This window comes from Pseudozyma hubeiensis, assembly GCF_000403515.1.
Source record: "Pseudozyma hubeiensis SY62 DNA, scaffold: PHS45, whole genome shotgun sequence".
In the NCBI taxonomy this organism is placed as follows: Eukaryota; Fungi; Basidiomycota; class Ustilaginomycetes; order Ustilaginales; family Ustilaginaceae; genus Pseudozyma; species Pseudozyma hubeiensis.
This window is the reverse complement of record NW_012133827.1, coordinates 610,706-624,754: the sequence shown is the minus strand read 5'-3', so window position 1 is coordinate 624,754 and position 14,049 is coordinate 610,706. Positions and strand designations below refer to the sequence as shown.

At 56.4% G+C, this 14,049-nt stretch overlaps 3 protein-coding genes and 1 non-coding gene across 4 annotated transcripts; 3 read left to right on the top strand and 1 right to left on the bottom strand.

The window, feature by feature from the left end:
* Positions 1-56: 56 nt before the first annotated feature.
* Positions 57-4,847, top strand: PHSY_004656 (hypothetical protein; the record flags this gene model as incomplete). The annotated part of the gene is made up of 4 exons (XM_012335269.1): positions 57-73; positions 502-632; positions 1,626-1,786; positions 2,463-4,847. 4 exons carry the CDS (start codon positions 57-59, stop codon positions 4,845-4,847), a joined length of 2,694 nt encoding a protein of 897 aa, XP_012190659.1.
* Positions 4,848-5,030: 183 nt separating this feature from the next.
* On the top strand, positions 5,031-9,900 carry PHSY_004655 (serine/threonine protein kinase; the record flags this gene model as incomplete). The annotated part of the gene is made up of 4 exons (XM_012335268.1): positions 5,031-5,156; positions 6,264-7,326; positions 7,599-7,968; positions 8,091-9,900. 4 exons carry the CDS (start codon positions 5,031-5,033, stop codon positions 9,898-9,900), a joined length of 3,369 nt encoding a protein of 1,122 aa, XP_012190658.1.
* PHSY_007634 lies at positions 5,275-5,384 on the bottom strand. The gene has a single exon. It is a non-coding gene; the product is annotated as a tRNA-Lys (tRNA).
* A 2,853-nt stretch (positions 9,901-12,753) lies between the features above and the next one.
* On the top strand, positions 12,754-14,010 carry PHSY_004654 (polyadenylate-binding protein, cytoplasmic and nuclear; the record flags this gene model as incomplete). Its single annotated transcript, XM_012335267.1, has 1 exon — positions 12,754-14,010. One exon carries the CDS (start codon positions 12,754-12,756, stop codon positions 14,008-14,010), a length of 1,257 nt encoding a protein of 418 aa, XP_012190657.1.
* Positions 14,011-14,049: the final 39 nt, after the last annotated feature.

Sequence of the window (14,049 nt, the reverse complement as noted above, 5' to 3'; positions counted from 1 at the left end):
AATCACTCGATTGCGGGCAAAGCCGAGACAAGTTGAAGAAGAACGACAAGTTGCAGATGCGTCGGATTGAGCGGTGCGTGCGTGCGTGCGTGCGTGCGTGCGTGCGTGCATTGGACCCTTTTTCTTGGTGCAGCCTGTGCATGGCGCAGCCTAGATGTTGGAATGTCAAAAGCAAATAATGAACTTTAAAGGGCACGCGACCTTTTCTAACAAACCTTGTTCTCGCCAATTTGCGTTTTTGAGTCCAATCGGTCCCAGACTTACGCTCCAATCTTTTTGATCTCTCTCTCTCTCTCTCTCTCTCTCTCTCTTTTTCTTGCGGGTGTTGTGCTCCGCTTCGATTAAAACTCCTTTCCAGAAGAAAGTGTTGAGAAGCGACAAGGGAACAACGAAGTTGGGATGCACCGACCAGCAAAACGTTCGCTCACGCGATCCGTGTTTCGTCTGCAATTTGTCCTCGCTCTGACTGATGGTTCGTCTATCGTTCTCTGCATGCCGTAGCTGCATAACTTACCATTTGCAAGTCAAGGTTCTGTTTGGTGATGCAGGCACCGTGGATCAGTCGCAAGCAGCTGCAAAGCGGCTCAATGAGGCTTGCGGGCTGCAGCACGACGCTGCATCGAGACGACTGCGTGCGTCAAGTTGCCGTGATAGATTAAAATGGACGCTTCTGTCGGGCTGCAGAAGCGAGATTACATGGCAGTTCTTATACCCCGACCCACAATGCTACCGATCCATGACTTTTTCGTTCTTGAGCATGCAGTATTGACAAGCTTCGCTCTGAAGCTCTTGTGGCCCTTGAAGATTGCGACAGGAGAAGCAGGTAGCTACCTGAAACGAAGCTGACGACGGGAACCAGCACGGTCAAACGGTCAAATCGAACGCAGCTTTCCAGAGCGGCTCTTGTACCTCCAAATTTGGAAGAACAAAAGCCGCTCAATGCATCTGCGGATCGCGAAAAAAAGGGTCGAATTTGACGCTTCATTATGCAGGAGCATGCTCAGACTCATCTCGTCTCGTCTCGTCTGCTGATTGGTGAAGAGAGAGATCGCAGGCAGCAAGCGTCAGTCCAACATTGTCCGCTTCCCGCTCGTGGTCGCCGTTCAAATTGACGTTGCTGGTGAGACCTTCTTTGATTATGGTCGACGAGTTATGCTAGGCGGTATCTGGAAACCAACGTCTTCTCTGACATTGTTCCTGAGTCGCCGTCTGTTTCTCTTGAGCCAGTGGACCGCAATGACCGATGGGTTTCTCACGCTCCGAGATCTCGGACTCGGTCGTCGAATCGGCTGTCCTCTGGACACGCTGCACCGCCGTCAGTGACCTGTAGTCTCCGTCATGGTGGCGCTTGCGATTGATCTAGCTTCGTGGCGTTCGCGGCCTTGGGACACTTGTACCCAACGAAATAGCGTCGCTTCTCGCGGAAGTGAGCGGAGTCTGCATCTCGCCGCCTCGCTTCGTCGACCTTGATTCACCCCAGAGACTTCCGAAGAGAACGAAGCGATCCTTCGCAGGTCTCTTGCCAGATGCAGCGGGACAGCGATCTCAAATAGCCAGGTTGCACCCACGAGGTCTCTTATTGAAACCCCCTTGCCCTCAAGCTCCGTCGGATTTTACTCCGACAGCAGAATTGCTCGTCGGATTTGCCGAAACCCATGCATACCTGTCTGACGTTGCGATACTGCGTCGGGTCTTGTTGCTCTGCCCTGCCTCGCCTGTTATCTTGGCCTGCTGTCGGCATGAGCGTTGGCTCTTCCGTCCCTTGAGAGACTATCGGACCGAGGACGTAGGTAGGGAAGATGAGCTGCACAAATGTGAACGCGGCAATAGCGCCTGGTAGCGTGGTCGAGCGGGCTTGATTGATGCTCGCCTGACTGGTGCTAGGCAATTTGGGCCGAAAAGGCTGCTGCACCCCTTGGAATTCAAGTCTCACTTTTGCGATCTTCTCGGCTCGGCTCTGCTTGTCTCGCTAGGCCCTTCTCTCCGTAATGCCCTGCCTTCGCATTCATCCTTCTCTGTTGCCCTTGGCCGTCTTCACTCCACGCCGACCTAGTCGTGCTGCACGTCGTTGTCAAGAGGAAGCGGCAGCTGCCCGGCAGCACTCTCTCTCACCCCCCTGTCGCTCCAGGAGCCCTCCTCAACCCGCTCGATCAAACAGGTCACGATTACACGATCTTCCTCTCCGCGCCTCCTCGTTGCCCCTCCAGCTCGCCCTTGTCGTCATCCGGGCTTCCTTGCTGGTCGTCACGCTTTCGACGTCGTCGCCCTCATCGATCCGTACCGCTGACTTTCCCTGGCTCTACGGGACCAGCAGTGCGGGCGACGTGATCTCTTTGCCTCTCCCAGCCTTACTGCTCGCCTCGACGGTCTCCTTTCAGACTGCGTGGCAACCATCACGTGCGTGGCAGGCGCTATCTCTTTGCAATCTGGACTACCTCTTGCCATCAACATCCATGCTGTAGCTCGTCTCATCCAAGCGCTGCCAAATTCTTCAAAGCCTGCCTGTCGGTACGAGCAGGCGCCACGGCGGCGTACCACAACAATACCTACGCAACATGCCTCGCTCTCGAACCCCTAAGGCGACCGATGGGTCGAGAAATGCCAGCGCCGACGAAAGCGATGCGCCTCTAGATCCAACAGCTCCCCTTCAGACCAGGCGCACACGCAAGCGCCCTGCTCAATCCACTCGCGACAGCTCAGCAGATCGTCCCGTGCCTCAAACCGCCTCTCGATCCCGGTCTGAAGCTGCCGACGGACCGAGCAACACAGCCAACGCCGGTGCCGCAGAGTCCCTCTCCCATGCAGACCGACAGCGTCATGGCGAACGACGCGCAGCTGCTGAATCTCCCCTCTCAGGACCGTCGACATTCGAGACGCCGAATCAGGCGCGCGACCGACTTGCCATGATGCAGTCGGAATTACCTCGCAGCGACAATCTCGCTCGCTCCCCCTCTCTTCATCGTTCCGTACGTAGCACGCGCTCTAGCATCGAGCCTCGCCCTCTCACAGACCAGCGAGAACGGGATGCAGGCTGGCGATCTTCGACCATGGAGCAAGGTCTCTCCAGTCAATCTTTTTCGTCTCGCTTTATTGAACAGCCGATGCCGGCAGATGCGATGGATGGACAAGACGCCCTCATGATGTCAGTGCGCGACTTATCTCAACAGAGTGACAGCAACTCGCTTCAGCCGCTCACGATCCGCACGCAAAACATGACTGTCCAGCCTCAGTCCACGTCTCCGTTCACCTCGGCGACGCCCATGGCGAGGTCCCACAGCAACATGTCCCCTCCTCGACCGACACGCTCCCTGCCTCGCCGTCGAGCTTCGGCCCGCACACAAACCCGACCGCAGCACTCTGGCTCCAACAACGCCTCTCCCTCCTACCCACTTCGATCGCGCTCGACTTCCAGCTCCAACATTCTTGCACCCAGCAATTCCACGGCCAACATCCTCGCGTCCGGCCATAGTCGTCACAATTCCGCAACCGGCTGTCTTCCACTCGGCGGAGGCTTCGACCCCTCCCACCTCCCACCGTCTGGATCGTTGACGCCGCGAACGCCTCTGGCCGAGATTCCGCTCTGGTTGGCGGATATGCGCAGCGACAGTCGCAGGAGCAGCACAAGCTCGTCCAGCTTCTTGGATCGAGAAGATCCGTCAAGCGCGTCCTTAGCTTTGCCCACACGACATGCCAGGACGATGTCCACGTCGTCCTCGTCAGGACCGTCGAGCCCGGGCGCCACACGCAACGGTCCTACGTCGCCCGCCGTGGCCTTCCGCCGCTCGTTGCGCGGAAGCAGACCACGTCCGAGCGACGAGAATGCCCGAGTCAGTCCCTCGCCCTCGTACTTTGGCGAGTACGATGCACTCCCATCGCCTTCCCCTTCTTCCTTCCGAGGCGATTTGACACCTTTCGACGAGTCGTTCGATGCCAACACTATCCTACCGTCGGGCGTGCTCCACATGGGCACTGCATCTCCTCCGACACCCTTGGTGCAGGTGCAGCAGACCCCGAGCCCGGCCATGTCGACGCGCAGCCGGACGCTCAACGGTGCAGGCTCTGTACGTGGCAGGAGGCTCACCAACCCGCTCAACACGCCGGCCTCGGTCGAGCCACTTGGCGTGCCGTATGGCACTGTGAGAGCGCAGCAGCAGGATCCTCCGTCCGCGTTTCACCAAGCAAGGTCCAACGCGCAGGAACGGAGGACGCGCAACAGCGATGTGCAGAGGGCCGGCACGTTGCACGAACGTCGAGCTGCTGCTGCTGCTTCCCAGAGTGCTGCCGCACGTGGCAGCAGCCGTCCGAGCTCGAGGACGTCGTCGCCTGCGCATGGAACGCGGTCTTCTCGACGACGCAGCATCGCAGCAGACGCTCAGGCGAGCCCGGCACTGGACAACAGCGCGTTGGGCCCTCGACCGGGTCGATTGCCGCCTCTGCAGATCCCCAGCGTTCGTGTAGCTCGTGAGGCTGGTTCGACAATGCCCGACGCATCATCACTGGTGGCCACGATTCCCGAGCAAGTTTCGGAAGGAGAGCGGTGGGTTCACGGTTCACAGGCGGCGCAACTGGAACCTGGCTCTCCCTCAGCATTCTCCGAGATGACCAGCTTGACGCAAGGTTCGACCGCATCGGAAAGCATCAACAGCGCCAACGGCATGCCCGTCACCCCCTCGTCGACCCAATCGATGCTGGACCCCTTTGCGCAATCGGCTATGCACGACGCCGGAATTGTCGAGGCTGGCATCTCCGTCGCTGGCAGTCGAGCGCAAGGAAAACCGGCTCAAGCATCTCGTGATGCAGATTCGGTGGAAGAGGCTGCCGGCATCCAACTTCGTCCTCGTTCGTGATCAATGTTCCCTTCCTACAAAAGCATCGACTGCAAGCAGACCGTTCGCATGCAGCAAAAGAGCAGATTATGGCCTGAGACTGTTGTCTCTCTCATTCTCTGCCCCGCTCGACGCAGAACCGACCCTACCGCATCCTTCGCTGTGCATCATCTCGTCTCTTAATTCTCACATCTTCGCGTTCCCATGTCGCGCACCATCCCGTTCGCACCTCGCAACCTGCACTGTATTCTTGTATTTGTACTTCTACAACTCAATGGGTTGATTCTTTCAGTCATCAGCGCTGCGTATGCACGTTCCATTGCTATCGAGGTGGGGCACTCCCTTCTTATCGTTGATCGCCGATCATCTGCGGCTTGTCAACCGCCAAAACGCGACTATGTACATTTCACATGCGTCGCAGGAGAAAACCGTATCGAAAAAAAAAATTCTCCCAACGTGGGGCTCGAACCCACGACATTCAGATAAACTCCGAGAACATGCTCGGAAACCCTTGTATAATGTAAGAGTCTGACGCTCTACCGACTGAGCTAGCCGGGATAGAAGATGTTAATGTCCATGGAGTCTACTGCGTTTATGTACTATGTTGATCAGTTGGCAACCGATCAGACACTCGCGATCACGCTCACGGTTTGGAAGATGGAAAAACGTGCTAAATCAACGGTTGCTTTTAGCGCCATCTGGAACAGGATCTGCGGCTGCAGAAGCCGATACGACGAGATATTGCGATAATTTCTGTGGACGCGATCCTACAAGGCGCAAGAGTAAAAAGTTCGGTTGGCTTGACCGCTTGTCGGCGCTCAGTCGCGCTGTGCAGCGAGAAGAATAATCGGATCGATGCTTCGTCGCCGGTGTGGTGTCTTTGCTGAAACCTCGTCCGTCGGCCAGCAATTTCAAAGCTACAGTTACTCTCTCAATTTTTCTTCCCTCTCATCTCGTCGCATCGATCTACGACCCATCTTAGACTCTTTCCACCGGCGTCCATCTTATCTTGCCCGGCTCATCCTCCGTCACCCGTGTCCGCCCGCCGACGAGCTCCTAGTGCACGTCGCAGCGAGATCAACGACGGCGAATCGACCTCTCACAAGCAACGACCCTTGGACGACCCGATCCGTGTCTTCCTAGTCTCTGGCACGTTCCTAGTTCCGCAACGTCACACGATACATCTGCTTGGCCACGTTGCTCCAGCCGTCCACGGCTACGACCGATTCGCATCGCATAGCATCGAATTGCTCAAGCGTGTCCCTAATCAAAGCTTTGTTCGCCTCAGCTTTCACCCAGTGACCGCCTACGCACCTTCACTGAGCCGCATTCAGCTCATCTCGACCCAGCTTCGCAAGTCAGAGGCTTCCTTTTCGCTCCTTACGCTCTGTCCCACCTTCGCTCCTGCAGCTCATCGTTGCACTTTCTCTTTGACAGAGGCGAACGGTGCACTATTCTGCCACAAGCCAGCACCATCACATCATAGCAACCATGTCAGGTGGTCGCAGCTGCGCGAGGGTGTACCCTGGTGCCAACGAAAAGTTCGGACGACCGTGGTGGGACTACGACAACCTTGCAGTCCAGTGGGGAACGCAGGACAACTACGAGATTCTTCGAAAAGTAGGAAGAGGCAAGTACTCAGAGGTGTTTGAAGGCGTCAACATCGCTTCGGCGTCAGGCGTGCCGGAGAAGTGCATCATCAAGGTGCTCAAGCCCGTCAAGAAGAAGAAGATCAAGCGAGAGATCAAGATCCTTCAAAACTTGGCGGGAGGCCCCAACGTTGTCGGGCTGTTGGACGTGGTACGCGATCCGCAATCCAAGACACCTTCCATTATCACCGAGTACATCAACAACACCGACTTCAAGATCCTCTATCCAAAATTCACCGACTTTGACGTGCGTTTCTACATCTTTGAGCTGCTCAAGGCGCTCGACTTTTGCCATTCGCGCGGTATCATGCACCGCGACGTCAAGCCGCACAACGTCATGATCGACCACGAGAAGCGCAAGTTGCGATTGATCGATTGGGGTCTCGCCGAGTTCTACCACCCGTACACCGAGTACAACGTCCGCGTAGCGTCACGATACTTCAAGGGCCCCGAGCTGCTGGTCGACTTCCAGGAGTACGACTACTCGCTCGACATGTGGAGTTTGGGATGCATGTTTGCCAGCATGATCTTCCGCAAGGAGCCCTTCTTCCATGGACACGACAACTACGACCAGCTAGTCAAGATTTGCAAGGTGCTCGGAACGGACGAGCTGTATGCCTACCTGGAGAAGTACGACATTGACCTCGACCCACAGTACGACGACATTCTGGGACGATACCAGCGCAAGCCATGGAGCCGGTTCATCACGTCGGAGAACCAACGATACATTTCGAACGATGCGATCGACTTTTTGGACAAGTTGCTGCGCTACGATCACCAGGAACGTCTCACGGCCAAGGAGGCGCAGGACCACCCGTACTTTGAGCCTGTCAAGGCCGCTGCTGCGCGTGGTGAGGTGGTTGCTAGTTGATCTGCACGTGTCGCGAGGCAGAGTCAGCAGCTTTGCTCATGTGCGCGGTCAGTCTTTGGTCCAGCATGACTGCGCGTCGCTAGTCACCCATCTCGCAGTATATACGTACGATCTTGTTTCATGGTCATGGTCTGATGCACTCACACTCACTCGTTTCAAGCCAATTGCATTGTGGTCTGCTCGATTCAAGAGTGAATGTGAAAGAAACGACTTGTGCCAGTCTGCGAGCACGCACCGTGAGATGAACTGTAGATTGTGAGCAGCACCTGAAGTCGACCGTGGACACGGGACTGTTGCTGTCAGGCTTAGATGCGAAGGACGACTCCTCGGAGTTGCTTCCATTGTTGGTACGCCGAGGGTTAACGTCCGAAGGTCGTTGCATCTGGCAACCACTTGACGAGCTCGACTCCTGTCGTCGAGCTATCGAGGCGACACACAGACTTCTCGAGGATCGAAACTTGTTAGGTTGTGCTGGCGTCGCGTGTGTGGGTTGTCAGCTTTCTGTGATGCGGAAATTGGGAGACAAGCAAACGTGCATGAGCGAGCGCCTGGATCTTCGTTCTACATGGCATGACAGCTCTCGGGCCGCGCGCCGTCTCGAAATTTTCGGAGCTAGCAGAGAGTGAGTAGACGCCAGAGGTTTGGATCGCGCTTCTACGACTCTGCACACTGCCGACGTGCCGTAGCGGGTTGAAACCCTGAAAATCATGACGTTAATCTGCAAGTGTCATGTTTTTTTCCAAGACGTGGTGCGGTCCACACATGCACATCCTATATCAACGCTAGTAGGTCACCCTTGACCGTCACTGCTCTGACAACCACCAACTCGCCACTCAGCATGTCGGCGAAATCCATACCAGCGCAGCAGCCACTCGAAGGCAGCAAGATGAAGGAGACGGCGGCTGCAGCTCCAGCCATTCCATCGCTTCAATCCGCCGCGTCGAGCTCCCACGACATCCCTACGTATCCAACTTCCGACATTGCCCAGCCATCGGCGAGCACGGGCATCCTGAATCGTTCGACCGGCGCCATGTCCAATGCCAACACCGCTGCTCCTGTGTCCGCAGCAGTGGCGACGACGACGCCGACAGCAGCTCGATCAAGAGTATCGCTCTCGTATGCTGCTGCCGAAAGACCTCATCGCGATCGAAGCGGCAAAGCATCCGGCACCGCAGATGCTCACGATCAAGACCTCGAGGATCCAACACGCTCTTCACGCTCCAGATCCGCAGCGAGATCGCATCGTCGATCACAGTCGGGGAAACGGAGCTTCAGCCGGTCCCGGACCAGCTTTGATGCTGCAGCCACTCGCACAAGCGGAGCCATCCGTCGATCTCTTTCCATCGGTAGACCGTCACAGTCCGGACCCATCGACCCTATGCAAGAACCACGTAGATCGATTAGCAAGCGTCCCGATGAGCTGCACCTGGGCGAGCGCGATCCACACAAGGTCAAAGAGCCCAAAGGTGAACGCTACCGACGCGCCATCCCCTTTGCCGCCCCTTACGCGCGGTCCGGCATCGTCATTGACCAACCTGCATCATTGCGCGACTGGATCGTTCCTGGACCGTTGACGTTCGGCCACGGTCAGTGGTGGTACTTGGTATGTGGACAGAGTATCGTAGCAGCCATCATTTCGGGCGCCATCAACTTTGCAGTAGCTGTGGCGTTGTATCGCTCGCAGCCGACGATCAACATTTGGACCTTCGACCGACAGACAGTGGCGGGTGATATGGGTGTCACGGTGATTATTCAACAGATCGTCTCGTTCATCATCACGTCTTCGCTCGTGCATCACGATCTGTACGCTGGACCTATCGGACCGCTACGACGTCCCTGGCCACCTCTTCTGCATCTTCCTTCAACGCCGAAACCGGAGGGACACTGGCTCGGAACACGCATGCCAGAGGACGTCGACCGTGAAGGACAGAGCTGTCGAATGGGTCAGTCCGCGTCCAAATCCAGAGTCAACGGGTGGTGGTGGTGGTTCGTGCGAGCCGTGCTCACCGGTTCGGAGCGGAACGATCTGCTGGCTGCGGGCATCTCGTGGCGACAACGACTGGAGCGACTCATCTGGACAGCGGCACAAGGGTTCTTCCTCTGCTGCCTCACCTTCTGGTGGTACTGGCCACTGGCCATCGCCATCGTAGCACCGATCTACGAGGATCGAGAACTGGCACACACGTGGATCCCCATGATCATCAAATTGCTCTTCGGCGCGATCCTATCGCTGCTCACAAATCCGATCATGGCGTTGATGGCGATGGGTGCAGAGTCGTCTGTCAGGAGGTGCTATCCTGAGCTGGAGATTTGGCAGCCATTCGGTGGCAAGGAGGACTTTGAACAGTGGAAAGTAGAGCATGGCGTGACGGATGTGGAGGCGGGAGAGGTTGGGGTGGGAGATGCTCAGGAGACAGCGGTCAATAGTCGAACAGGGTCGGACGATGCAGTGCCGACGCAGGGTGAGAAGCCTGGCGAGTATCAGTCGGCGAATTTGCTCGACAGGAGCATCACGGAGGAGCCGAATTCTGCAGCGACGAAGGAAGCGCATTAGGTTGAACAGCAGTAGCCTGTCAACCTTGTTGGGGCTCAATGCGTCGGGCGATGCTGCCCGCATCCTGATTAGATACCATATGGTCACATTGACGTTGTCTCCGAAGAGAGACACCTTTGGCTGTTGTTGCGTTTTGCATACCATGTCCCTTTGCAAAGCAACCATTGTATCTCACCAGCTTCATCGTTGTCTGAAAGGTCTGCTCGGGGGGCTGCCGTGTTCGGGTAACCCGGGCTGGTCTCTAAGAACGGGGATGGTGCACAGACCGGGTTGGTCGGAAAGGAACACGAACTCGGATAAATTCCTGGACGAGTATCATCCTCATGTCTGGAAGGTGAAAACGAGAGGGATGCATCAGTCATCGCATACCGTATCCTCCTCCTCGCGGAACCCGCGCTGAGCAAAGTCCAAGGACGAGAATCGTTGGGGACACTGAGTATGTAAGCGAATTTTGTGGGATTCGGTGATCTGAAGCAACTTTGCGGTACGACCTGCAGATGCCGCATTTGCAGCGGTTCATAGAAGCACAGGCACAAGAGCACGAGGAGCCTAATTTGTCATTCGCGTTTTTGTTTATTTCTTCATCGTCATGAGCTAGGCGAGCACACGGCGCGGCTTTTGAACGTAAGGCAAAAATAGAGCTCGTTTTTAAAGTTTTACTCCTCGCCGGCCTTTGTGTTTGCTCGCCCACTTTTTTTTCAAAGACGCCGAGCAAACCGTCCTGCAGGTGGAGCGACGACTGGCTCGTCCGCGTTCGGATGCGTCCACGAATGAAGGGTAAGCAGGCTCGACCAGAGGATGCTCTCGACTCCAAACAAAGTCCTGCTCCGAGCCTTTGCAGGGCTGGGCGCGCTTTGTCCCTTCTGTTCGCTCCATTGTTGCTACAGACCAAACCTCGCTTCTTTCTGTTTGAACGTGTTGCCTGATCAAAGCGTCGAGGGCCAGCGGTACATCCAGTCGCACTCAGTGAGGCAATCCTGCTCGCTAGCCGATATGTGACGTATGCACAAGACTTTCCTCAGGAACCTTATTGAATCCGTGCATGGACACCAACTTTTCTCGGCTTGACGACCGCCGCTCTCTCCCCTCCCTTGGCGACTGCCTCGCATCGTTCGCTCGCGTGTGAACCGCTATCCGTCATTGTGCTGCTCGCTCTCCCCGACCTCGGCAACCCAAAGCTCATCTCCGACCGAAACAGCTCTTTTAGTGGTACAACTTGCAGCTCTGTGCAAACCACCGCATTCCATCCGCTTCCTCTCGCTCATCGAGTCAGACCCTCTCCCTCATCCCTTGACCCTCTGCGCTATTTTCTCCGAGCATCAGGAAGCCCTCGTTGCGAGACAAGATGCGCCTCAACTTGCATGCTCGGCTGCCGTCTCTTTCTGGCTGACCCTTTCCTTGCCTACATTCGCTCCAAGAGTCAATAGACATCGCATCCCGGCAAACCAAAGTGGTCGCCTTCCCACGAGAAACCTTTCTCCGAACCCGAAGAGCGAGTGCAAGCGTCAGCCGAGATGTCAGCATTTTGGCGAAGCCGACATCTTACAACTGCAGTACAGTGATGCACAGGCCAGCCCCTGGTAGTCATTCTCACAAGCGCATGGTCCGTCCATACCGTACACACTCATCCCTGATTAGTTCGAGGTGAGACAAGTCAAAGAGATACAGAGCACGCTCGGTCATCTCGCTTATCGAAAAGCCAGTCGACTCCCCCGTGACGGTTGTAGCGTACTCTGTTGTGCGTCCCTTGGCTAGCCTGCGCACGTCGTTTCAGAACCGCCGATGGGTCAACGGTTCATGCTGAGAGAGCATCCGAATTCTCGCTCGATTCCTACCTAAACGTGCACCCGCATCCATTATGCACATCTTGACTGTCCGACCGCAGCTGCGTGCATGAGGATTCTTCCTGAGTGGATGGCTCCTCCCCCTCCCCTACTGTTTGCTGGTCTTTGCCGCGAAGGCCAGCCCCCTTTCTTTCTTTCCTCCATGTACGCTTTCGTCCGATCTTACCCACCACCCCGTCCCTTTTTGCGTATCGCTACGCCCTCTTTCATGTTTGAAGGAGGGCTTAGTCTGCCTGTAGACACATCGCCAAACCCAGATCGACATCCAGCCGGAGCGTCCACAGCATAAGTTAACAGCCAAGTCGGTCTCATTCCCTTTCTTCCAGTGCAACACTTTCGTCAACATAGACTCTGCGATCGGCGACTTGAGTCTGGCAATCCATCCTTCTAGATAAAGACTCAATATATAATTCTTCTCCGACCAACCTCGCCTCAGAAGCGGAATTGAAGACTTTGACCACATTCTTAGATTGTAGCAAGACACGAGGATGCTACAGTATCAAACAGGTAAGTCCATACGTGCGCCCTTCTGGCAGCTGGCCGTTGATGGCGTTCAGAAATCGACTCGTCTTGCGCTCCAGAGCGGATCTCCCGACTCCATCCTCCGCTGTCGTCATTCGTGCTGGTTTCAACTGGGCGTCGTCTGTGACCTATGAACATCGCGCTTCACACTGTGCCCCGTCACACTGTTGTACAATCACATATGACGACGTATCATGTTCGGTCGCCTCGACCTAATGAAAGATCACATTTCATATCCTCGATGTATCAGCGCAGTACAGCACGTTCACTACTATGCTTCACCACCACGTACATCCGCAGCTCGTCCGCTCTTTACTCTCTTTTTGGACGATCACTGACCGCGGAATGCTTGACACCATACCTGCTCTCCAACCCACCGATCTTGTCAGCAGAGCCAATCACTTAATCCAGAGACGCAATCATGACGATGCCAATCCCGCCCAGCTTGACCAGGACCAGCTCGGGACCCTCGTCTCGCCGCGTCAACATGGCTATGCCCGTCCGGCCGCTCGTCCACGTCGCCAGCCTTCCTGCCACCACAGCGGAACGCGACCTTCGCGACATGTTCGGCTCGCTCGGGCAGATCCAATCCGCCAGAGTGGTCACAAGCCGCTCTGCCGGCGGACTTGCGTACGGCTTCGTCGAGTACGTCGACGTCGCATCAGCGGAGCGTGCGATTCGCACCATGGATGGCTGGCTCTGGTTTGGGACACCGATCAAAGTGCGTTGGGCCAAACACAGCCTGCATCCAGACGCTGCAGCCGAACCGATGGAGGCAGAGCGTCCTGTTACCATGCGTAGCGGCAATGCCGGCTTCTGCCATCTCTTCGTGGGTGATCTGGCGCCCGAGGTGGACGATAGTTCGTTCCGCGCCTTTTTCGAAAAGTATGCCTCCTTAACCGACGTGCGGGTCATGTATGATCCAGAGACGGGCAAGTCTCGTGGATTCGGCTTCATCACTTTGCGCAGCAAGCAAGAGGCGGACGACTGCATTGCTACGATGCAGGGGCAATTGCTTTCCGGTCGACAGATTCGTGTCAACTGGGCCAACCAGAAGAACCAGCAGGGTCAAGCACCGACGACACAATCATCGAGCCCTTCATCGCCGTATTTCGCAGATCCGACGCTGTCTCGACAACAATTGGGCAGCTTGTCGACCCGGTCAGCGACGACGCCGTCCGTACGAGCGGCAGACGCCTCGACCCGAATCACCCTCCTCCCACGCCGTCACACCACCCTCGCCTCGCAACCACAAGTATCCGTCATCACCACCAATCCAGCCAACGTTCTGAAATACGACTACAACGCAGTGCTCTCCGAAGCCCCCTCCTCGCAAACCAGCGTCTACGTCGGCAACATCTCCCCGCTCACCTCGCAGCCAGACCTCATCCGTATCTTCGCCCCCTTCAACCACGGTCAACCGCTCGAAGCGCGCATCCCCCCCGGTCGCGGCTACGGCTTCGTCACGCTCGCCAGCCACGAACAGGCCGCCAGCGCCATCTGCACCCTCAGCATCCAAGGCGTCTTCATGCACAGCAGATGGCTCCGCTTCGGCTGGCAAAAGGATCGTCACCATGCGATCCCCAAACTTCAACATCGCTCCGAAAGCGCCCCCGAACACATGCTCTACACCTTGCAAAAACAGAAACATCCACCGCAGCCTAGACCCGCCCCCCAACCTCAACAGCAAAGACCTCCCCCACCTTCCTCTTCTTCCTCATCAAACGAATTTCAACCGTTCTAGGTCCCATCGCTTTCACCCAGAATACAGTTCTCACTCTTG